The 25787-nt window shown below is 40.0% G+C and overlaps 1 protein-coding gene across 1 annotated transcript in view; it reads left to right on the top strand.

The window, feature by feature from the left end:
* The window catches only part of WDFY3 (WD repeat and FYVE domain containing 3), a 152634-nt gene that overhangs the window by 77131 nt on the left and 49716 nt on the right, over positions 1-25787 (top strand). The window contains exons 11-22 of the mRNA XM_057369192.1: positions 1791-1984; positions 4134-4591; positions 6486-6569; positions 11806-11983; positions 14553-14767; positions 15883-15995; positions 17314-17545; positions 19091-19191; positions 19957-20175; positions 22584-22765; positions 23805-24036; positions 24678-24838. Of these exons, the coding sequence (XP_057225175.1) occupies positions 1791-1984; positions 4134-4591; positions 6486-6569; positions 11806-11983; positions 14553-14767; positions 15883-15995; positions 17314-17545; positions 19091-19191; positions 19957-20175; positions 22584-22765; positions 23805-24036; positions 24678-24838 (2369 nt within the window). The remainder of the gene's footprint in view (positions 1-1790; positions 1985-4133; positions 4592-6485; positions 6570-11805; positions 11984-14552; positions 14768-15882; positions 15996-17313; positions 17546-19090; positions 19192-19956; positions 20176-22583; positions 22766-23804; positions 24037-24677; positions 24839-25787) is intronic.

Genomic DNA, 25787 nt, shown 5'->3' with positions numbered 1-25787 from the left:
AGGTAACTCAGAAAATCATGTCCTGACTTTTTATCYTCAGGCAAGTATTCAAACACACCGAAATACACTTTCTCTCTAGCMAAGTTTTCCCAGCAAAGAGAACAGRCAGCATAACCTAGARTGCATGAAATAAAGGCGAGCAAGATAGAATRTTTGACTTGAGTTTYTTTGATATTGCTTAGTTGAAGGCAACCACCACACCCCCTCACTCTTCAACAGTTCTATAATAATTTGTAGTAGTTTGGATATTTAAAAATTTAAGCACATAGTTAGAAATGTTGTTCAGTGTTCACAGTGTCATGTCTAATGTAATGCCTGTATCTTTAATTAAAGATGTCTTTTCATTTTTAAAGAGTTATTCCCAGTCAAATAGGGCTCTGTTGCAGTTGTCCTTTTCTAAATCAAGCAKCTATATATGATGCTCTGTTAACCAAGACTCAGTGGTTTTGGAACCGTGGTAGTGTCCACCTGCCTGGGATGTGAGCTCAGAGGTTATTGGTCATCACAGAGGCATAAGTAGGCATGGTGCAGCCTTKCAGTGATTCATACCACACTCTGTGCTTGGTTTCTCATCTTCAACCAGTGTCTCTGATAAGCTTTCCTGAGTATTGTGTAACTCCTAACTCAATTTCAGCAGGAAATTCGGGTGTCCAGACCCGCACAGGTTCAATGGRTGGTGGAGAACCTACACTGAAAGTGGGAGGAGTATAAAATGTTAGTCCAGACTCTGTGAAAACAAGAAACCTGACCACCAAGGAGATGGGCTTTTCTTGTGAAGGGATGCAACAAACTCACTTGTCTCAGAATCTGAGGCTTCTCCTTTTGCACTGAGTCTGTATGTCATCCRAAAGACATCAGAGGAAGCAGGAGGCAGGAAATGGATAGTGGGATTAATGTTTGTATATATTTGGTAGAGGGAATCAGTTTGTTAGTTCTGAACTTGGTCATTTAAACTGCTCTTTTAATTTATGGGTAGTTTATGGAAAATGATCCCTTTTCATGCAGTAATGCAGCATTGATCCATTTCCCCAGTCAGTTTTCATCTTCTTTAATTAACACAGGACAATGTTTTAGGTGCTGACACTGTACTAAACATACATTATATATGCCATATAAATTCCATGGTGGGTTTTGTAATGTTTTCAGAATCGATTTTCATATAATTTTTGGTTATTGCAGTAGCTAGTAAGCTTGAAAATCATGATTGGACTTGAGCTTAATCTCTACAGGGATCGGTCTTGCCACATGAAATTTTCTGCAGAATCTTAGAGATAATGTGGGTAGACTGAGACACTTCTCAACCAGTGCGCCTGTCCAGAAATAGCCCAGTTATATTTTCAGTTCATACTGAATTTAGGTCATTGCTAAATGTAAGGTAAACACTATCCTAAACCAAAACAGTATATGAGCTTCACAAAAGATGGAGGGTTTGTTATATTTTAGGTATATATAAATAAATAATATATTTTATCCCAGGACCCTTTGACTTCTAGCATGAAAAGAGTAACTGCTGTTGGAGTAACAGAATTATTGAGGAAATTCTTAGAACCCACCTCCATCTTTGTACTCAATGCCTTCAGTGAAAAATTTTGTCAGAAGACATTGAAGTTCTATTTTTATTTGTGTTAGGAGAGGAAAAAGGTAGTAAATAATTAAACATACATAGGGCTACAACTCTGCCCTTCAGTCTGTAGAGATGAAAACAATCACCTTTAGTGTTGTCATTATAAGTCACTAGTTATATTTTGCTTACCCTGAAAGCASTTATCCTCACTCCTCTTTCCGAGCAGGCATTTTCAGGGAGTTTGGTGGTGCCAGGTGTGTGCACAACATTGTGAAGTACCCGCAGTGCCGCCAGCACGCCCTGATGGTCATCCAGCAGCTGGTGCTGTCACCCAGTGGAGAGGATGATATGGGGACCCTGCTGGGGCTGATGCATTCGGCTCCCCCGACAGAACTGCAGCTCAAAACCGACATCCTGAGGGTAGGTGAAGCCTTGTTGTTCAGCACTCTTGCTCYTAAGGTGTGGTTTCAAGAGGGAAAACACTGATGGTTTCATTGGACTGGATGGATGGTGTTTAGCTACTGAGTGTAGATTGTCTTTGGAGTTGAAATATTGGACGTTTGATCCATAATTTTTACTTTCTTCGATCTGTCCATATTAGGTTTCAGAAATGGAGATGAAGGCTAGTGAATATATGTTTTTAGCATCATCACTTTTAACCAGTCTCAGTGGATAGAAAATGAGGTTCTGCAGTTATGGTAATTTTTCCTGGTAGGGTCTTAGTGAATTAAAAATTATGGAAATACATGTGGAAAAAAAAGCAAGCAAATAACACATTTCTTTTCAGTGCTTGCATTTTCATGGCTGGCATTTTCCTGTGGCATCTTATTTTACTAATTTATATCTAGGAATGCTGAAATAATATAAATGCAAATTATAATGATTGTAGTACAAGATAAAGATGAAGAACTTGCTTGCTTAAGCAAAATAGCGGAATAGAAAGAAAGGCTGAGAGAGAAAGAAGCACGAAAACTCATATCTGTTTCCTRCAAGGAGTTTTGTCTGCTAATTTAGACCCACGATTTCTTCTTAGAATAGTTAATGTTATTTTTATAAATTGACAAAATACTGTTTTGTTTTAGGGTAGAAAAGATGGGGCAATTAGTAGAARGTAAACGAGTCTTACTGGAGAGAACTCAGAGACATCTAGGTTCATCTCTRTTCCAAAGAGCTGTAGTATTTCTCTAACAGATGAGCGGCTGCATGTTATTCCAAAAGACAGAAAGGAAAGCTAATAATAATGTTATTCTTTTGCTGTGTCATGTCTGTCAACGTCTTCAGTAATTTTTGAGCATGTGTCATTCAGAATACTGAAGAGGAGAAAAAGATACTGCAGTTCCCCAAAGGATTTAACATGGAAAATCAGGATTTGTGTCTTTCCTGKGACCTGTTGTACTTGTGTTCCATGGGTTCTGTTCTCAGAAGTTTTGGTTATGGAACTGACAGCCCAGAACAGTGTGGTGATATGTCTCTTACWRTTTGTTCAGGTTTGTCAGGAAAGGAGTTACTGCCTTCAGAGGAATGACAGTCTTGCTRTTTCACTGTCTATCTTCTGAGTGCTTAAAAAAGCAGCCTGATTCTGGAGAAGTAAACTTTTGGTCATRGAAAATCCCCACAGCATGTTTTTCTGCATCAATAACATCTTCGTGTTGTTTATGATGCTTTCTGTGGGGAGACCTTTTCTTCTATATTTCCTATTTACAAGTGGGTCAAACTTCCCATGGGTTTTTTTGTTTRTTTTTGGTTGGGTGGAGGGGCTTCTCCACTTCCTGATTTCACACATAAATGGATATTGTTCTTTAGTATCTAGGTTCATGTAGTTTCTGCTGTTTATATATAAATGCTTTGCATTTGTTTGGCAAGTAAGATGTTATCCACTTTTGTTTCTCTCTTAGACTTATTTTTGAACAGAAACTCTTAAAGTGAAGTCTCACTCAACTCAGAGATTTATAAAAGAAAGCTAAAAATAAGTGGGTTTATTTGGCTAAATTTTTGCCGCCTGAATTTGCTAACTGAATTGTTATATTTGAGTGCTGTTGTAGCTTCATATCTGCCAGGTGCTTCTGCATTGTAGATTTCTAAAAGAGTGTAAGGATGCACCAWGGTTTAGATTTCTCATTGCAGAAAAAGTCATTTGCTTGCTCTTTTTGAAATYGTTTGTGAGGTGTGATAGCAGAGAAGATTCCTTTTCAATAGATATATTCACCTTATCACTAAGAGAATTACCTACAAATTTTGAGTTCCATTATGGGTTAGGTCAAATCTTTTCTGTTTAAAAGTTTATTTTTCTCCTTAATTTCTTATTTATAAATTAGGGGCAATRTTCTACTTTTCACCTTCCTCTTTATTTTGTGAACTTCTGAGTATGAGAGTTTATGTAGTACGAAGTTGATCTGAAGTTGATCTTCAGAGACCTCAGGCATGACCAAATTCTGACAAATGACATRAGGGTTTTGCTAGCACAACAGTGTTTATTGAGCAAATATGTTCCTACCTTTTTCCAAGCTGTTTGTAATGCTGCTGTTTGTTGCTGTTGTTTCCTTGTTTTGATGGTTTGTTTTGTCCACAGGCCCTACTCTTGGTGCTGAGAGAGAGTCACCGCACGAGAACTGTTTTTAGGAAAGTCGGTGGATTTGTGTACGTCACCTCTTTACTCGTTGCCATGGAAAGATCTTTGTCCTCACCACCTAAGAATGGCTGGGAAAAAGTAAACCAGAACCAAGTGTTTGAACTGCTTCACACTGTGTTCTGCACATTGACTGCAGCAATGCGCTATGAGCCAGCCAACTCTCACTTCTTCAAGACAGAGATCCAGTACGAAAAACTGGCAGATGCTGTTCGATTACTTGGCTGCTTCTCAGACTTGAGGAAAATAAGTCCCTTGAATGTCTTCCCTTCAAATACACAACTGTTTCAAAGACTTTTGGAKGATGACCTAATATCCCTGGATTCTGTGTCACCTACKCTAAGGCACTGCAGCAAACTTTTTATTTACCTCTACAAGGTAGCAACAGATTCTTTTGACAGGTATGAACTTTCCTTCTTTTTTCCCCTCCTTTTCTTTCATCTTCTTTGCCTGCTCCACACCTGTGTTCCCCAAAATAGTTTTCTTCAGACATCTTCATTGCAAGCTTTTGGATTTCCATTTTAATCTATTTCTTCCTTTACTCCATTGAGAGGAATATAACATGTCAACGTTTGACCAAATAATGACTAACTTGCTGGTGTTCTCGCTGGTGTGCAGTGTTCTCCCTGATGCTGAATGTTTTTATCACTGCAGTGGATATGATATAACGTATCTGTTCATGGTCATATTTGATGTGTTGATTGATAGGCTGATAAGGTTGCATTATCATCATTAGAACCASTAGATTTTTGTCCTTTTATTCAGTGAAATGAAGATTTGGCTGTTGAATGTCGTAACTTCATGTTTCCTTTGATATGGAGCTTTAAAGTAAGTGATTAGAGAATACTATGATTAATTTAGAATCATATAATCATTTAGGTTGGAAGATACTCTTCAGATCAGGTCTAACTGTACATCTGGCATTGCCAAGCCCACCACTAAATGATGTCCTTGAGTGCCTCATCTACACATCTTCTAAAGATCTCCAGGGATGATGAGACAACTACATCCTGGGGCAGCCTGTTCTAAGGCTTCATAACTCTTTTGGTGAAAAAAAAAATCCAGATATCAAATCTAAACTTCGCCTGGTTCAACTTGAGGCCATTTCCTCTTGTCTTTTTGACAGTTATTTGGGGAAAGATGATCACACTACTGCTATGACTATATCTTGTAGTTTTAGAGATTCATAAGGTCTTTCCTGTGCTTCCTTGCTAGCACATAAGACTTGACACCTTGTTTTAGATGGATTTGCTTATTTTGTAAAGTTCTAGCTAGTCTGTAAATTACTGGTTTTTAAATTTAACTGGGAAACATTCTCAGAGTTAAACAACTGGAATTTAAATTGTAATGAGACTCAAAATGAACAGAAATGTGTCTTAAAGATGATTCAAAATGACAGCAAAACTTTGTGAAGTATGTATTGAAGATGGACTTATCTTAAAGTAGTTTTTGCCTACAATTTAAAGTACAAAATGTTAAACACTGACCTAAGGTTCGTATCTGGGATGTTGAAGCTATTTTGCACCCCAGCGTTTGAATGTATGTAACATGTTCTAATAAGATGGGCCATCTTGCCTCCAAAGCAGCAAATTTTAACGTTTTTCTCTTCTTTAAAGAGAAAATCAACAACACACACACACACACACACACACACACTTACTGAGAAAAAATTAAAGCCAACTTCAGAAATCTATTTATTTGATCTCATTTTAAAGTATTATTAAAGCATTCAGATAGCAGGAGGACAATTTGAATTAAGAATATATTACTTGTACTCTAGAAGTTGACATTGGCTAACAGTAGAGAATGAGGAAGCGATGGGGTAAGTAAATCTCATGGTGATGTTGTTTAAGGTACMTCACTGAGTTAGGTTTTTTTTTGGCTGTTGTTTTCAGTGATTTTCCTTCTTTATATTTTGTATTCATCATTCATTATTAAATTTTTACATTGACTTTATTTCTTACCCCTGTTGCTTATACTTCATTTACTGATGCTTTACTTTCTCCTCTGAGTTTCTGCTGTTTAACATTGAAAGATGTTTTGCTTTGCTGGTATCAGTAAATCTCACCTGAGGAATGAACAAGCAGTGCAGAGTCACACCACAAGACCAGGGCACACTTTGCATGTCTGTGTTTAYCTGAGGCTGTCATTCAGTTTGTCCTTTGTCATCCATGTTGTTTCTGAAGGATGGATCCGAGTAACGATTTTATTGGTTCTGTTGTAAAGCTAACAAGCTTATGGCCTCTGGTTTCTTCTCTAACCTCTCTGTCCTACCCATGTCTGTTTTGTCTGTAGTCGTGCAGAACAGATCCCTCCTTGCCTGACACATGAGACTTCTCTCCCCTCTCCTTGGGGTACGCCAGCTTTGTCCAGGAAAAGGTACCGACCCTTCAAAGAGAAGTTGATCTCRCTTCTGATTTTTCTCTCTTGCTGTTGTGTTTGTTAGTTGTGGGGGGAGGAATGTTTCTTTTAAGTTGCTAGTCTGAGGTGTGCATTTTCTCTGGTGTGTTTACTGGATAAAAAAATGTGAAGGCATGTTTTATAGTGAATTTTAGGCAGTGATGAGATTAGAGACATCTCCATATTCCCTAAGCACTTAAAGTTAGATTTGTGTTTCAAAACCAAATAAAGCCTAGTATAAGAAATGATCGAAGGGAGGTATACATGACACTCTCAGGAGCAGTTCAAAGACGTTCAGACTATGCTAGTAGACCAATGAATGCAGCAGGATTTCTTTTCTCTTGACTGATTTTTTCAAGAAAGCGTACTTTTGCTGGAAGGTGAATGGCTTGTAAAGGTGCTCATTTGTTAGGTAATTGCAGAGAGTAAAAAGTGAAGAATGAACCTGTCAGTACTTGACTACCAAATGATGTAGAGACATGCTAAATTAAAAGGTTGGGAAAGAAAGCACAAATGGCTTAATTCAGAAATCCAAGCACCCACTTTCACTCCCAAGCTACAGTCTTTTCTTCTGCATCTTAATGTGTCTGGTTTAAAATTGTAGATTTTCTTTTTTTTTTTTTTTTTAATAAAGGTTGCTGTCTGCGTTTTTTTTTTTTTTTTTTAATAAAGGTTGCTGTCTGCACAGTGTTAGTTACAGGCTTGTGCAAATACCGAAAATTTTTTTCTGGAGTCCCCAGGGAAGGGAACAGCCCTTCACTATTTAAACATGCAGGTTAGGCAGAGATTTGATTTTGAAAGCTGAAAGGGCACTTGAAAGACACAGGGTTATCTGAGGTGCACACACCATGTGTAGAAAATACAACAATTCCTGCTTGGTATACTGCTTAAAATATGCCATCCAGCTTCATGGTTGGAATGTAAAATATTTTGCGAAGGAAAACAACCAAAGATGCCTTTGGAAACTGATTTGAAAGGAATGTTTATACTCAAGCAGGTTAGTAAAGAGAACCCTTTTTCTGTCTGACTGAGTGATGTTACCCAGGTCATACCTGCTGGGTATTCTACAGGGAGTGACCTGGACAAGACCAGCTTCCCAGTAACCCAGAACCTCCTAGACTATCATTTCCTTTCTTTTCCAGCACTGAGGCATTTAGGAGCAAACATTGTAATTTACCAAGTCTTTTCCCTCTCATTTACGCTGAAGAAGCATGTAAGAAAACAGTGTTTCCTGTGGAGGCTTTTTACAGCTTCAGCCCTGGCATTAACCTGTAGTGTTACAGATTGACCATCCCTTTGCTGCATTTTCTGCTCTCCCAGATGTATCTGGCAGGGCTGCTCAGGTTCMCTGTATTACTCTAACACACAGATAGGCAAAGGCTTGCAGCAAAACACAAGCAGCGCCTGCCAAACAGGAGCTCATTCCGGGTRTGATGAGCAAGAGTGCCAGATGGATGGCTGACGCAGCCTGGAAATTAAAATATAAATATAGCTATATATGAACGGATATGTTAGGCTTCCCTCGGTTTTTTTTGTAGGGCTGAAAATGCAAGCAGTTGCTTGAAAACCCGAGGTAAAGATTGGGTAGTTTAAAAAGTCATTATCCCTCTGGGGTGCTTTTAGCAATTCAGGTAAGCTCCAGTACAATAATGTAGGTACTTGCTGGGGTTAAGTGCCTTTGAAATGGATTTTCACAAACAAAAAAGGCTTTTGGATTAGAACAAATTGTGTAAGACTCAAAGCTAAAGTGGACAGAAAGAATGATAGTGCTTGCCTGGGTGACTTTCAGATCCTTTCTGAAAAGTGGGTTTTAAGTAAAAAGATAGAACTAGGCTTTCCAAAAAGTCTGTTTGAACAGCTGTCTGCTTTCTCACAGCATCRTGTTTGTCATTCCTAGTGAATTCAGTGCCAGTAGCTGTGATCTTTCTGCTTTCAAAAATAAGCAGCTTGGGGTTTGTAGTCCAGTGTTATTTTTTTCTCCTTCTAAATGTCATATWCGGTCAGACTCTGTCGGATTTGACTCTTCCAAGAGAAGTGTTTGCTCTTCTTCTATTTTCTGTCTCCTTTGCTTTGCATCCCTGGGATCTCCCTTGTTGTTGTGGCCTGATTTTTTGCCTTTTGACTTGTAAGACAGATGCCTRAGGGAGAGCTCTCTGTTGTTTGGCTAAAAGAGCAAGCAGACACTGTGCACACAAATAATTCTTAAAAATAGTACAGTTCTGGTTTCTCGCACAGTCTGGAACAGTTTTGGATGCACTGATATGCTAATATTCTCTCTCAGACATGTCTGTCACTTCTCAAAGCTGTATTTCCCTGAGGAGTGCTGCCCTCCAAGTGTACCCTCTGTGGAAGCAGAGTAGATACGACTCCTGCAGCCCATGCTTTGGGATGGCTGGACATGGCTGTCCTGCCTGTTACCTGGAATGCATTGTTCTTCCACACCTGTATAATTTGAATCAAGAACTACAGCTTTCTCAGCTCTTTGATTGTTGTAAATTTTGGCAGAAATAAGCCTCCTTAAAAAGTTTGGGTGGTGACCACTCTTGGGGAATGATATGCAGAGGGGCTTATCTACAGTAAATCTTACTTACTTCATTCCAGATCAAAATGTTGTTAAAATTCTCACCAAGAATTGTAGCTAATTATATGACTAAAGTCTTAATTTTTCTTCAACTATATTTTTTGTTTAATTAGATAAATTAGATGTCATCTTGTGTACTCTACCTTTTTCCATTATCTACTTCTTTTCTTCTTCCTTAAAAGAGTCAAATAAACACTGTAGAAACATGGCTAAATTAATTTATTGCAGTTTCCACCCTGACTCATAGAACAATAACATATAACTAATATTTTTGAAGGATTTTGTGAGATGTGTTTCCTTTCCTTCCTGAAGTGATATCTTTACAAACTGTGGTTTTTTCCCTGTTATATTGATACAAGTAACTCCTTATGTGGAAAAACTAAAAATAGAGGGTATTTTAACACGATGTGAATTGAACGCCTTTCAATAATATATGCTTTAAGGACTTACTTTTTCTTTAGACTGCTAACAGGAAGCCTAGCCTTGACTATATTGCCCTTTGTATGGAATGTTGCAGTACAGGTGGTTTGAGACCAGGATCCTATTTGTGTTCATGACTCACACTGAGCAATGTTTTTGTTATGCTTTCCCTGTAYTACCATATTATAACCTCATAATTTGCCTAAGAGGTGAATGGGATCGTGCAGATCAGTGTGCTTAAAAGTCAAATTTGTCCTTGAAAGTGGACCAAATGTCTTAGGAAATGGAATTTCATTGGACTGAAAAGAATTCTTTACTATAAGTGGATATTTAGTTTTTTAGTTGCGTCTTGTAAAACTTGCATTGAGATTCTCAAGGTGACATTGGAAAGAGGCTGCAGTTTCCTCCTTCAGATGAAGAGCAGTGCATTTAGGATGCATGAGAAACAATTGCATGTGTTTCAATCTCTGCAGTAAGACAGGGCAGAAGCTTGAGATAACATCTCTCTATAATAGTATTACCAGTTGTTACCCTATTCTTTATTCCATTTATTTTTAATAGAAACACTGAAGCCTTCCTTACCTGCCAAATGTTTCAGTAAGTGATGGAGCTGACAGAGAAGTTCAGAAAATTAATGGCTARGGGTTTGTAAAAAGCACTAGAAAAAATCATTTAGGAATGATTATTAGGAAAAATTATCTTTTTCTCAGTGGTTGGTTTCAATAGAATTGCCATATTATTTTCGGTTTGCTGTAAGCAATAGCTGAAYGTGTAAAGCATCAGTAATCTAATTTTTCGTGAAAAACTTTCTTTTGAACAGTACACTTGAGTTGTTCAGGTGCCAGGTTTTTGCTGATCTACCATAAAGCTTTTCATTAGGAACCTTTTTATTGGAACATTATTTATTGAAGCATTTTCCAGCCAGCACAAGAAGACTGTGCTGTACTTCTGTTGTCTTGTTTTAGGCTGAATAATCCAATGTCTCAGTCTTCTCCCACAGATGTTTCTTGCTGGGGGATTGGGCTTGGTGTCTTTGTTTAGGGCAGAATTGTGTTTGCAGCCTTCCTCCTCTCCCATCAGAGTCCTGTTTTTCCTAGGAGAAAGAGATTGCCTTGTTGGAAGTGCCTAAAGGGTGTGAAGCACAGCAAAGTTTCTATGTGTTACTTGTTTTAGGGTTAGGGTTTGAGTAAATCTCTGTCACTGAGAAGAGTCGAAATACCTCTTTCAATTGATTTGATAAGAAGAGACCTCTTTTTTTTCTGTAGCCACTTGTAAAACAACAGATTATATGTGATCATCAAAAAAAATTCTTAGACGGAGTTTGTTTTATTTCTTCTTACAAATAAGTGTATATGATAAAAACTATGGACATATGGGTGGTTTGGGTTGAGGTTTTTCTGGGATTGTGGATTTTTTTGTTGTGGGGGTTTCTTGTGCATTTTGTTTTTTTTTTTCATGGTGAACACGAGTCTTTCAATCTCACTTTTGCTTCTAAAGTACTGTCTTGAAAGCATATRTTTAGTAAGCTGCTCATGCTGTTTGTGTGTTGAAACCCTTGCTGAAAGAAGAGTAGCATCAAGCTTTTATCTCCAAGAGTTTCAATGAGGAATATGTCTGCACTTCTCAGGACAAGTGGTTGCTTCTAAGTCAGCGTGTCAAAGCCTCTTTTCCTCTTTGCCAAGGACCAGACTGAARCATCTTAATRTAAAAGCAAATTGCTGTAGCAGTTRTGGAAGGAGAACATTTGGATTGCTGGCACGAGTATACACAGAGCACAACTTTCTATTCCCCTAGGCTGAGAGTTTTGTGATAGCACATCTCATAGTCAGTTGTTAATGAAAAGTAAAAGAAGAAACATCTTCAAAGAACAGGAGAATGGTAGGTTGCACACTGCAGTTCTTGTGTGCTGCTACTGCAACTAGAATAAAACTAGGAGGACAATAAAAACAACCTCTTAAATTCTTCAAACTATGTAGCACCTGGGGAAAAGACTTCTGAGTTCAAGAATAGTTGAGAAATTGAAACCTTTCCAGGTTCTCTTTAGGAAACATGCCCGACAGGTTTGAGAAGAGGAACACTTGGTCTGTCTAACTGAGGGAAGAGAAAGGAAAGGGGTATAAAATCTATAGGCCAGTACAATTTTACAGGTGTTTGAAAAATGCAGAGCTCCTAATAGGTGGGTGTTGTAACCATGGGATGTTTTCTGTCCTGCAGGCACGCATATCATTCTGTTTCAACACCTCCTGTTTGCCCTCAGAAAAACATAACTGATGTGAAACTCCAAACAGGACCCACGTCCATACAAAGCTCTGATGCAGTCATTATTCACCCTGGTGCTATGCTTGCCATGCTGGATCTTCTGGCCTCTGTTGGATCAGCWACACACCCAGAGGTAGGGAAAAAAAATCTATGGTCTCTTAAGGTTTGAGTGTGACTGGGAAAAGGGATGGCTGTGGGAATAGCATGTCCTCTCATTTTGCACTCACTTTTTTCACAGACTGTTTGAGTTGATAATGTCTTTATTTCATGTACTTTGTCTCTTTCCAACTCTGGGTAGTAATGGAAATTTAAAGAAAGGTCTAAAGTGGCCATCAGATAAGTTTCCAAGCACTGTGATTGATCCATGTTTTCCCTGATATATCAGGTGTTAAAGCATGGTGTGAAGAGGACACAGGATTAAACATTATAGCTCGGGCTATACGCTCTGTTTGAAATAGCTGGAATATCTTCATTAGTTATAAAATTGTACTGACAGCTTTGTACAATTTCCAGCCCAAAATGTCTGCTGGTGCTTTGTATATGAACGATTTGTTGGGCATTTTTTGAGGTTGTTTGTATATTTTTTGTTTGAGATGTGTTCCCTGAAGAACACTTTTTATTTAAAAAAAAAAAAAGTTCTGAAAGCTTGCTAGAATTGCTAGATTCCTCTTTCTTGGTCTCCACTGGTGATGAGTKTGGTGACTTTGTGTCTTTAGGGCTTTAATTTGACAATTACGTTGCATGTGTCTCCAGTTTGTAGAGATTTTGATGATAATGAGGAGCATACTGAGGCCCCTATAATCCAAGGAAAAGTGGTTAGCAATGTGATACCCCACTTAAGCACACACATGTCTWTGGGGCTGATGGAATGTGCTCAAGGGTGCTGAGGGAKCTGGTGGAAGTGCTCACCGAGCCACTTCCCATCTTTTGCCAGCAGTCCTGGCTAATCAGAGTTCAATTGGCTCTAGGTTAGTGGATGTGATGCCCACCTACAAGACGGGCCAGGAAGGTCAGGGGAACCACAGACCCTTCAGTCTGACCCCAGTGCTGGGGAAGGTTATAGAGCAGATCAGTGCACATCCCATGCTGCAGCATGTGCAGAACAGTTGTGGAATTGGGCCCAGCCAGCGTGGCTTTATGAAAGGCAGGTCCTGCTTGACTAATCTGGTCTCCTGTGACAGAGTGACAGGCTTGGTTGATGAGGAAAGAGCTGTGAATGTTGTTTACCTGGACATTAGTAAAGCTTTTGACACCATTCCCACTGCACTCTCCTGGAGAAACTGGCTGCTTATGGCTTGAGTGGATGGACTGTTTGCTGTGTTAAAAACTGGCTGGATGGCTGGGCCCAGAGTGGTGGTGAATGTAGTTACACCTGTCTGGCAGATGGTCACCAGTGGTGTTCCCCAGGGCTCAGAACTGAAGCCAGTTGTTTAGTGTCTTTTTGATGATCTGGATGTGGGAATCAGGTGCACCCTCGATCAGTTTGTGAATGGTATCAAGTCCAGCCAARCTGTTGATCTGCTGGAGGGTAGGAAGGCTCTGCAGAGGGAGCTGGACAGGCTGGATTGATGGGCTGAGGGCAGCTGTGTGAGGTTCTACAAGGCCATGTGCTGAGCCCTGCTCTTGGGTCGCAACGCTCTCAGGCAGTGCTATGGGCTGTGAGAAGAGTGGCTGGGAAACTGCCCACTGGAAAAAGACCTGAAGGTGCTGATCTGTGACATGATCCAGCTGTGCCCAGGTGGCCAAGAAAGCCAGTGACATTCTGGCCTGGATCAGCAGTAGTGTGGCCAACAGGACCAGGGCAGGGATTGTCCCCCTGTACTCAGCTCTGCTGAGGCCACACCCCAAATCTTGTGTTCAGCTCTGCACCCCTCACTACAAGAAGGGCATTGTGGTGCTGAAGCATGGCCAGAGAAAGGCAGTGGAGCTGGRGAGRGGTCTGGAGCAGAGGTTCTGTGAGGAGCAGCTGAGGGAGCTGGGGGTGCTTAGCCTGGAGAAAAGGAGGCTCAGGGACATTCCTTATGAAGGGAGGTTGTAGCAAGGTGAGAAGCTCAGCAAGTCAAAGAAAGGATAGGGTGAGAGGAAGTGGCAGTGAGTTGTGCCAGGGGAAGTTTGAATCAGATATTAGGAAAACTGAAGGGGTTGTCAAGCACTGGAACCATCTGCCTAGGGCAGTGTTTGAGTCACCAGCCCTGAAAGAATTTAAAAGACATTTAGAGGTGGCACCTGGGGATGTGGTTTAGCTCATGGGATGGGAATGGGTGGACTCAGCCATGCTGAGTTAAGAGTTCAATTCAGTGCTCTTAAAGGTCTTTTCCAACCTAAATGGTTMTATATGTTTCTATGRTAAGTTACTAGAAATAGCTTAACAGGCTCAAGAGTTCTCAGCTCTCTCTAAACTCACTCTCTTTACTGGTGAAAAGTCGATCTTAGTTTAACCATTATTATCTGAATTGTTTTTGTTGATAATAGTGTAGTAATCAGTTATATAACTTGTTACCCTTTTTTGTAAAGAGTTTCTTCCTACAGACGTGCACATGCCCCCTCAAAAACACAAGTSTGTGCACATATATTTAAATATAGGTAATTTTCCGTGTTTATTGCTAATTGTAGTTTATTTTCATTATTATGCATAAAGCAGGTCTTTTATTTTCCTCCTGAGTTTGCACTTTCTCAAAGCTGTGTGCTGTTCTCTTTTTCAGCATGCACTGGATCTCCAGCTGGCTGTGGCCAATATCCTGCAATCTCTGGTGCACACAGAGAGAAACCAGCAAGTCATGTGTGAAGCTGGGCTCCATGCACGACTTCTGCAAAGATGCAGTGCTGCTCTGGCAGATGAAGACCACTCCCTGCATCCACCACTCCAAAGGATGTTTGAAAGGCTGGCCTCCCAGGCTCTGCAGCCCATGGTGTTGAGGTCAGAAGGATAGCCCTGAAGTTCAGTTGGACTGAGTCCTGCAGCATGTACTGTGCTGGCTCGTTAAAAATGGCTGGCAGTGGTAGAGGGCCTTAGTGATCTGATGTGGTAGTGATAGCATAAGCTCCCATTTTATTTCTCATCAAATAGGTTGTCTCTTGACAGAGAGAGACTTTTTTACCAGGACTTGTAGTGACAGKACCAGTGCCACAAGTTTTAATCTGCAAGGGGCTGATTTAGATTAGACATGAGGAAGGCATTTTTTACAGTGTGGGTGGCAAGATACTGGAAGAGGTTGTCGAGAGAAGCTGTGGCTGACCCATCACTGGAATTGTTCCAAGGTCAGGTAGACAGGGCTTTGAGCAACCTAGTGTAAGTGAAAGTGCTGCACCAGCCCACAGCAGAGGGCTTAGACTAGATGACCTTTAAAGGTCCCTTCTAACCCAAACCATCCTGGGARTCTGTCATCTCAGCTGTAATAAGGAACTTAATTGTATTATCTCCTATGGATCACTGGCTGCAGCCTGATCTGCAGCCAGGACAGCTGTGTGGTTTCACTTCAGTGACATGTAGCTGTGTCAGAGGGGTTTCTGCCAGGAGCCCTCTTGCTGCTTGTCACATCACAGGGTCTTAAGCTTCCCTAAGCATGGGCACTGACAGCTGGGTAGCTCTATATAGAGGTACTGTAATTATCCATAGATACAGGTGTTGATTCCCCCAACCAAATAGGACACATAGATAAAAATTCAGCCTATGACCTACCTCTCCAGAAGAGTTCAGCTTGCTGAACATGCATCATTGAATGTCTTAATGTTCTTATGCAGATGCAGCAGCCTCCTGACAAGTTTTTAAATTAAGAGAAGGGAATTAGAAGATTTATCAAAATTGCTTGATTAATTAAAATGTCAACTTTTGAGAGCATGTGTTCAAATGTTAAATAGTTTTGGATGGGTTAAATATGTTTCCTCTAATTATGCATTGGTTTATTTTCTTAGTAAAAAGTTATGTTTATTGCAAGTAATTACTGTCCTTTTTAAAAACTGCATTAGATTTGGTGCCATTGTAGGCAAATAAATAGACAAAATTATTTGTATTTTTTTTATTCTCTTTCTTAGGGAATTTTTACGCTTGGGAAATCCTTTGAATTGYGGAGCCTGGGATAAAAAGCTGTTGAAACAGTACCGAGTGCACAAACCCAGCTCACTGAGTTTTGAACCAGAAATGAGAAGTAGGTGCTGAAGTGCAAAACTTTTATGTAAAGAATGTTTCACTAATATCCCCCAGTTGCATACCTCTTTATGGATGCTTATTTAAAAATTTAAAAAACATACCTTTGCCCCAGCTTTGTATKAATGTGAARTCATYGKAACAGTATTGACTGGAAAAGTTCTAAAAGCAGAGGGAATGTAGTACTTGCATTTAATATATATCCAGCAAGGTAATTGTAGCTTTTTATTTTAGGAACAGTAACTGTTATTTTAAGTCTTGAGTAGGCCTTGCATTTATAGTTATTTAACATTATTTTTTCTTTACTACTTTCACGTGCTCATCAGGTGTCATTGTATCTCTGCAGTAGCTCTCATGGGTTCAATAAGGTGTCAGATAAAATAACTGCACTATCTTCTGTTATTATCCATGAGTTGTAGAGCTTGGGAATGGCTATTCCTKTATTAGAGGAGAGGCTCAGTAAATTATAATACAAAGAAATCATTGAAAAGTTTCCAAAGCATGCAGTAATTATTTCTGTGTGTCATCTTGATCATTGTATGGCTGGCTGTAACATATAAAATACCTTAAAAAATACCCTAGTTGAAATTTTTGAATTATTTAAAAGAAAGCAGAAAGTATCTTGGATTATACTGACTAAGCATTRCATGAGTAAATGAGTAAACAAAATAAACTGAATTGGTGTGATATCCTTACATTCAGTATACTTTAAAGGTAAGGAGAAGAAGAGTTTCAGTTTATCTCTTGCCCTGTGCTTCATTTATTTATATATGTATTTACATCAGGGTATTATCACTGGGAAAAATAAACAATGAAAATGTGAGACTGGAAAGTTTTTAGCTTGGGAAAGAGAATGCCAAGCTACCTTCTGAATACCACATTGCCAAAGCTGTCAAATTGCCTAAGCTAAGTTTACTGAGCCATTCTGCTTATTGAGAGCTCTGAGACYTCAGCTCAGATATACTGCATCTGCAAAACACTGGGCAGAGTTTTTCCTGCCTGTTAAGTCAGGTAGCAGGAATGCATCTGGAAAGGAACCTCTGCACAAAGGACACTGTGCTGACATTACCTAATGGGACAGGCTCTTGGCTTTACGGCAAACTTTCCGTAGTGTGTTRCCCAAGATGCCCATCTTTCTGCCTAGGTTGAGCATTTTTATAATCAAAGCAATACTGCCTAACTCACTATTTTCTGAGAGGCTGAACTAGTTGATGATGACTGACAATCCAGCTATTGCATTGGATTTCAAAGGTCCACAGAAACAGTCTGAAAATGCCTCCGTTTTGCAATGCTGTGTTGTTTCTTGGCTTGTCCCRTAGATAGCATGGTCACCTCCACGGAGGGGCTGGGTCCTGACAGYGTCTTTGGTGTGCACGAGGACAGCCACTATCGGATAAGCAAGAGCCTGCTCAAGCCAGCAGAAGGGAGCACAGTGCCCCTGACGAGAGTCAAGTGTTTGGTCTCCATGACAACCCCACATGATATCAGGCTTCACGGATCATCGGTGACGCCGGCCTTCATAGAGTTTGACACATCTCTGGAAGGGTTCGGGTAAGGTCCTGCAGTGCTCTCAAGGAGCGTGGGGCACAGTGCAGTGTTTGTTTACTTAGTGCAGTGTTTGTTTACTTCCTTTTTTTCCAAAGAATGCTTGTAATTTTTAATTGACTGTTTGCAAGCGAGGAACAAATGAACTCTAAAGTAGAGACAGGAACGCTTCAAGTCACGTGAATTTCCGCTCTTTCATTCATTAATGCCTTGATAAAAATGATTATATGCCTTGTCTGAAAGTAAAAGTATGTGTTATTGATAGGACCCTTTCAGTTCTGGATTTCACATCGCTTTTAAAACAAAGGAATGCCAGCATACCCTTGAAGGGTTGCTGGGATTTATGTATGACCATTGTATGTATGGCCATTTGGATGGCCCAGATGTTCTGAGACTCACTTGAAATTGCTGAATAACGTGAAAATGTGGAAGTGGGTGAATCAGAAATACAAATAAAGCAGAAAACACAATTGTGTTGAGTTCAGAAAGTATTATTAATTGGAGGCATATCCTGAGTATCATGTGTAGCTTATTTTCTTTTAGCTCCCAGTATCAGTTACTGTTTTTCTCTCTTTAATTATGCACCTGCTGAGCGAGGCACTTTATGACGATCATGTAATATGATTTAACTGTTCAGAAGATGAAAACATGACATCATTCTCAACATCTGTTTAAGGAAAATGATTTGTCTTTTTCGTTATAAAAATGTAATAGAAAAACGTGGAAACTTGGAAGCTCTGCTGCTCTGCATTCTCCTTTCAGCTTTGCAAAGCAAGGATGCAGCTCCTGTTTTCCATCTAGCCTTCATATCAAATACAGTTGGGGACAGACTTTTATAAAAAGAAAACAAGTGTTATTCTAAGCTGTGTTSTACATCCTTCACAAGAGAAAAGAAAATTCTTTGGACCTAAGAAGTTGAAATAAACTGGCACAATGAGTTGTCACCATGTTTGCTTCCAGGAGATTTGTGGGTGCTGGTAATGTGTTCAGAAGTAACTCACATAATGCAGCTGTGACTTCTTGTTATTTCAGCAAGTCRCCTAAGAGGGCTTCTATAATAGGGKKTTTTTTTTGTAATCTAAAACYTTTTCTCCTTATATTGATATCCATTGTGTCCACAACATCAGCAGCTCTTGTAAGAATCAAACATAGCTAAGTTGGTGAAATATGATGTTAGTGTGAAAGCATACTTGCTTAAGATAAGAGCATCAGAGTTTGCAGTTGCCAGATCCTTTGACTCTTTAGCTGACCCACTCACAGGCTGCTGCAAGATATGGGTGCCCACATGGGAGCATCTTAGGCTACAGAGTCACGTGGGAAAGACTCTATGGCTTTGCACCAAAAGCATACACTGCCAAAGCTCTTTGTGCTAGAGATAATTTAGACTCACAATGAGCAATCTTGAGAATTAATTTCTATTTTTCGTGACTACATAGTCAAAAAGCATGGATGTTTATGGTGTATTTTCCTAGGCCATGTTTTGTTTGTACTGAACTCCCCTTACACTGACTGCCATAACCTCCAGTATGTTACTGGTCTTCTGTTTAACAGCTGCCTGTTCTTGCCAAGTCTGGCTCCCCACAATGCACCTACAAATAATGCTGTTACAACAGGACTTGTTGATGGTGCGGTTGTGAGTGGAATTGGAACTGGTGAGTACCTCAGTGTAACTGGTAACACTGTTTTGTATCTGATGTTTAGTTCTCTTAGGCTTTTTTTTTAACACATGAACTGGTGTGGGACACTGTGCACTCATGACTGATAACTTCTTGTGTCTTTTGTGTGTGTGTGTGTGTGTTTCTGTTGCCTTTTTGCTCCCAAGACAATGAAAAGCAATAAAAAATATAAATGTGTGATTGCTTTAAAATGCAAAGCTTTAAGTAGAAGGTTAAATTGTAATCAACCTAGGCATATGAATAATAACCCAGATGCATTAAGGAAAAAGTTGAGGTAGTGTGAAGAGCATAGAAAATGTGTAATGAATTATGATGCTGTACTTGTGACTTTGTTCTGCTGAATCCTTGACTGCATTTATTACAGGTATAGTTGCACACATCATCACAGAAACCCCATCTAAATTGTTTGCTTTCACTTTTACATATTGTTGTAGGCTGTTCACCCTGCAGRAACATGGTGTGCTGTGGCATTAATTGAACATGGTCACTTAAAAAAGTTGTTAGGGCTGAAAACTAAGGTGAAGGTTTACTGCAGTAAAGTAGAAGTAGTGGGAGCATCCTAGGATATTAAATGGAGTCAGATGTATGTGGTAGAGATACTCCCTCAACAGAGGCATCTCAAGCATTTGAGAAACACAGCCAGTATCAACTGAGCTGATATGAAAGAAGGAGCAGAATCAARTAGGTCTCCCAAGTGCTACCTACTGCAGCTAAATAATGGGCTTTCCTTTTTGTTTTTAGGTGAAAGATTTTTCCCACCACCRTCTGGTTTAAGCTACTCAACTTGGTTTTGTATTGAACACTTCAGCACACCTCCTAATAACCATCCTGTGAGACTCCTCACTGTAGTGCGGCGTGCCAACTCCTCGGAGCAGCATTACGTCTGCCTTGCCATTGTCCTCTCRGCAAAAGACCGCTCACTGATCGTTTCAACTAAAGAAGAATTGCTTCAGAAYTATGGTAAGAGTTGTGCCATGTCATCAGCTAATGCTGCCAATGTTATAGGGATGCAACAGTAAGTGTATTTTAAACCCAGTGTCCAGAAGAATTATGTGTGATGGAACTTTTGTTGCTGCTTCACCARTTCCTGATGGGTTTTGACAATGGAAAAATGCAAAATGTAAACATTAACTTATGAACTTTTATAATTTCCAAAGATTCGATGTCTATATATAAAGAAAATTTTTTACAAAATCCCAGGTATCACATATTCAGGGAGGGATTCCATCATTGATTTTGAAASGTTTTGCCTGTGCTGCATCTTGTGTCATTCATTTTAGACATCATCTCTTGGGGTCTCAAGGTGCAAATTTTAACTGTCTCTGCTTTGAAGAAGTTTGGAAATAGAAAGCTCACAGATTGTGAGGGCTCAGTGTGGATAGTCCCAGAACTGGAGGGCTGTTTAAAGGCAATCAGTGATTCACTTCATGTTTTAATGCTGTGGTCAGTTTTGAGAAACAGTTTGTATTTTCATTCAATATTTGTGACCAAAAGAGGAATTGTGAAGATCTGAGTGAAGCTGATGATGCCAGTAAATTGGCTAGAGAGAGCTATCAGTACACTCAAGAGCTTGATAATGTGCCAGCTCATGTCTTCTACCTTGTCCTCCATCAGGGTCTCCAAAAGTGGTCACTTTTGRCAGGCTGTTACACACTGGGTCTGTGGAAGAGCTGAGAGGAGCAGGGCAGCCTGCTGTGTGGATTTCAGGCTTAGATCTTCAYCAGACCAGACCAAAGGGTTATCAAAAATCTGTTCCTGCTTCTGTTCTTTACTTTTGAGTAGCAGGCACTAATAAAGAATTTATCCAACTGTTGTTATTAAAGAAACATCCCACAAACAGCTAAGCAGATTGTTACTGTGAAAATAAGGAATAATCCATAAGCAGGCATTAACGTCTTTAACTGCCGCAGTCTCTCTTAGTAGGAGTCAGGTTCAAAACCTGAAACTTGAGGGCTAAAGACCCATGGTATCAGGAGAAATTAAATCTCTTAAATTACAAAGGTACTGACAGTGCTTTCCTTCTCAGAGGACCTATTTCTTAGAGAATGAAGCAAGTTTATCTTAACATTAATTGCTTTAACCTGCACTGGAGCTGCAGTTCATACTCTGTTCGTTTGTAAGCCTCTATAACCAAACTCCCTAAAAGAGATTGGATTTGACAAGGCTTTGTCAGAGAAGATCTGAAGGTGTCTGACTATAAAGACTGTTTTTAATTGAACCGGGACATTTYCCTTCACTCAAGTGCTACCCTGTTGTGTCTAATTCATAGCTGGTGGTGTAGTGTTGAGTACAGAGCAGGTAGGGACCTGAAGAACTGATATGACAAGCCCACCAACACAGGAATTGCAAGTGCTGACAGTCTCTTGTAGGAATAAGCGGGGTGATTTAAGGACCCTTCTTGTGAGCAAGAATTTTACTCAAAGATGTTTGGCTGTGAGAAAGAACTTGAGATTATTTTTGTATCTGAAAGTTAGTTCTAAGTACTCTGCTTTTAACATTTTCCTTGTGCTATTTCTAAAGAAATGAGTGTTCTCCCTGTGCAGGCAGCTGTTGTGGTAAGAGGATTAATGGTTTCTTTTCCTTCAGAGTGAAAGAATGAAGAGGGATCTGAAAAGTTCCAGGTTTTGTTGAAACATCCCTTGGATTTTTTTTTTTTTTTAGGTTTTTTTTTGGAGGGGGGCTGGCTTTTAAGTAGAGTAAGGGTCATTTTTGTGATGCAAAAGTTGGAGTAAAAGGTCTGGAAGTATGAGTATCATCCTCTCCACAGCGTGAGAAAAGTGAAAAATGGCTCTGTGGGTTTGGAGAGACATCTATTGTTTCTTGGTGACTACTACTGTAAAAACRTTTTTAGGAAAACAACAAAAGATCTTTCTTTCCTGGTAGTATGAGAAAGTAAAAACTTGAGCCAACTAGTAATTTCAGCTAAAATTTCGAAGGGAGGGGAGATGAGAAGTAAAATATAATTGTCRAAAGTCTGAACATATCCTTAAAATTTTCATAGAGAATAGTTAAGRCAAAGAAAGAAGAGATTTATTGCTGATACTGCTGAAACTGCTAGTTTGTTAATGTGCAAGTATTTAAGCATGGTCAGCCTGGCAAACTGACTGACTGGGTGTGAATGCTTCCTCAGAAAATCTGATTTCATTCTTTCAGTTCTTATATTTGAAAGTCTAAAGTAATACTTGGTAATTGTATAACTTTATTCTTATATTATTAATTGCATTTTTGTTACTTGTGTATGCTTTCTAAGAAATTTGCTTTAATGTATTGCTATAGTTTATTTTGCGTAAATTCTAATGTCGTATTTGTCTGTTTTAAGTTCTTGTAACATTTCTACTGGTGCCCACTAACTAGTGCTTTTCCTTTAGTTGATGACTTCAGYGAGGAATCCTCATTTTATGAAATTCTTCCTTGTTGTGCCCGTTTCCGCTGTGGTGACCTCATTGTGGAAGGCCAGTGGCATCACCTAGTTCTGGTCATGAGTAAAGGCATGCTGAAGAACAGCACAGCTGCACTCTACCTCGATGGACAGCTTGTTAACACTGTTAAGGTAAAAYAAGTCTTTCGGTTCTCATTTTTACTGGTTGGAGTGATTTTTTTCTCTCTGTCCATATATGCACAAACAGAAAAACCCCACAAAAAAACAARAACAAAACCACCACTACCCTGTCCAAAACATATCCCCAAAAGAATAGGAAAAAAAACCTAACCCAAGCAACAAAACAAAAAAAAACAAGCGAATACCACATTTATTTGCAATGGTGAGTACCTCATTGTTAGGTATACTAAACTGCAGAGAGCTGTGAAGRTAATTGTGACTTGTCCACTGAGCACAGTGTTCCCAACCTGCCACAAATAACCAAAGATCATTTGGCATGTGGCAGGTGTGGGCTTTAAAGCATAACCTGGTGTGGGGTTTAAACCAGATCATGTTACTGTACTGCTGTAGGTAAAACAACATGTTGCTTTTCAAAGTTTGCCTCCCAGTATTCCTTTTGCAAGAAGAGGACTGCATTAATTTGTTATGCCAATAGCTGTGATATGTGAGTGTCTATCTGGCATCTATCTGGCCATACATGACTACATTCAATATTTGCCTACAGCATTTTTACAAGGTGGATASGAAAGGCCTGTTGAGATTGGATAGGAAATGTGAGATTGTTATTGTCTTTATATATTGGCCAGGATCTTACCTCTGTATTTGTTTAATTGTTTGAAAAGTCTTAGTGAATTTAGTTCAGCAAGTTTGCTCGTTAACTTGAAACAGTGTAATTACCAAAGGCTGGGGAAGGAGAGAGAACATACTTTGTGCATCATGTTTTTAGAATCAATGTACAGCCTCTTTAATCACAGAACCCTCATGTTCTCCTCCTGTATTTCCATACACACCTTCATCTTCTGATAACCACTTCTGGTCTTTGCATCTCCTTTCTGTTTAATGTTCTTCGCTGTCTATCACAGTCCAGTACATTACATAGCAATCATTTGATACATCCCCTAGGTTGAAAACCATTTTTGGACAAATTTTCTAATATTGTCCCAGTACCCTTGCACCTTCACTGAGTTTGCCATGCTTTGCTCCCTTACAGCTTCACTACATCCACAGCAGCCCCAGCGGCTCTGGCTCTGCCAATCCCCCSGTGGTCAGCACGGTGTACGCGTACATCGGCACTCCGCCCGCACAGCGCCAGCTCTCCTCCCTGGTGTGGCGCCTGGGCCCCACGCACTTCCTGGAGGAGGTGCTGCCTGCCCCCGGGGTCAGCACCATTTATGAGCTGGGACCCAATTACGTCGGGAGCTTCCAAGCAGTTTATGTTCCATGTGAGTACAGTTCAGACAGCAGCTGGTACTTGGCCTGGCTGTGCTGGAATCTTTGTGTGTGTACTGACAGAAGAGGTCAGGGAGTATGCAGGAGCAGAGAGGAAAAGCTCACTGCTCATAGGAAGATTAGCAGCCGCTGTTGAAGGGGATGATAGAAAACAAAATTCTTGTACTGAAATGTAGTAGAAGTTCTTGTATTCCTCMCTTTGATTTTAACCCAGTTAGAAATGCATAAAGGTGTCATTATTTATAGTACTCTATATTTTCTGTACTCTGTTTATCTGTGGAAAGTGAAATTAGAAAGRATACAAGATTTTAAAGATATGGTTATATATTATCTTTGAATCTTGTATCTCTCATACCATTCCAAGGTAGTTTTCCTAGCACACTGTTGTAAAATGACAGTTGTCACAGGCAAAGGTACACATTTACCAAATGCTTCTCTGTTTTTGATTGCTTTTTGTTTTCCTTCAGAAGGAAGGGGAAGTTTACAGCCCTTAGGCTGGACATTGTCACATCTCAGCTATTTGTAGTCTTCCTTTTATATCTATTCTCCTGTATAAATTGCTTAAGATTTTACTCTTGAAACTGAAAATAGAATCAGTGCTATTACTGAAGTGAACTTTTGTTTTGTCTTTAAGGTAAAGATTCAAAGTCTGAAGGAATCAATCCGTCACCAGTATCTTTGGTACCAGAAGAGAAGGTCTCCTTTGGTCTCTATGCACTGTCAGTTTCTTCATTTACAGTGGCAAAAATAAGGAAAGTTTACAAYAAGTTGGATAGTAAAGCTATTGCCAAACAGGTATGTTGGGAAATCAGTTGGTTAATGTGTGTGACTTTTTCCTTTCTTTTAACTTATTTCAGGACAGCTTGCTCAGTGCAACCAGAAGCAATAATGATGTCATCTACTCCAATCCCCCTCCTATGGACAGGGACAACTTTAACTCTATCAGGTTGCTCAAAGTGCATTCCAGCATGACCTTGAATGCTTCCAGGCACTGAGAACTCACAGCTTCTCTAGGCCCTCGATGACCARCCCAGTGGCCTTCTATGATGGAGTGACTACATCAGTGGAYGAGGGGAGGGTTACAGATGTCATTTATCTGGACTTCTGTACAGCCTTTGACATGGTCCCCCAAAACATCCTTCTCTACAGAGTGGAGGGAGATGAATTCARTGGGTGGGCTGTTAGAAGGGTAAGAAGGTGGTTGGATGGTATCATTCAGCGGGTTATGGTCAATGGCTTGAAGTCCCAACAGAAATCTGTGACAAGGGGTGTCCCTCAGGGGTCCATATGGGGACCGGTATTATTTAATACCTTCCTTAATGACAGTGAGGGATCACATACACCCTCAGCACTTTGGCTGGTGTAAACAGACTGAGTGGTGCTGTTGACACACCTCAAGRACAGGATGCCATCCAGAGGGATCTGGACAAGCTCCAGGGCCAGGTGGGACCAAAGAGACTGGTCAGTTGGAATTTCATGAGGTTTAACAAGACCATGTAAAAGGTGCTGCACCTGGGTCAGGGCAATCCCTGGTATCAGCTGGGAATGAACAAATGGAGAGCAGCCCTGCCCAGAATGACTTGGGGGTTCTGATGGATAAGAGGCTGGACATGACCCAGCCATGTGCACTCACAGCCCAGAAAGCCAAATGTGTCCGGGGCTCATCCAAARCAGCGTGGGTAGCTGGTGAGGGAGGAGATTCTGTCCCTCTGTTCCACTCTGGAGAGACCCCACCTGCAGTGCT

The sequence above is a fragment of the Malurus melanocephalus genome, unplaced genomic scaffold, assembly GCF_030028575.1.
Source record: "Malurus melanocephalus ecotype Western Australia unplaced genomic scaffold, MMel_1.1 scaffold_105, whole genome shotgun sequence".
Lineage (NCBI taxonomy): Eukaryota > Metazoa > Chordata > Aves > Passeriformes > Maluridae > Malurus > Malurus melanocephalus.
This window is presented reverse-complemented; position numbering and strand designations above follow the sequence as displayed.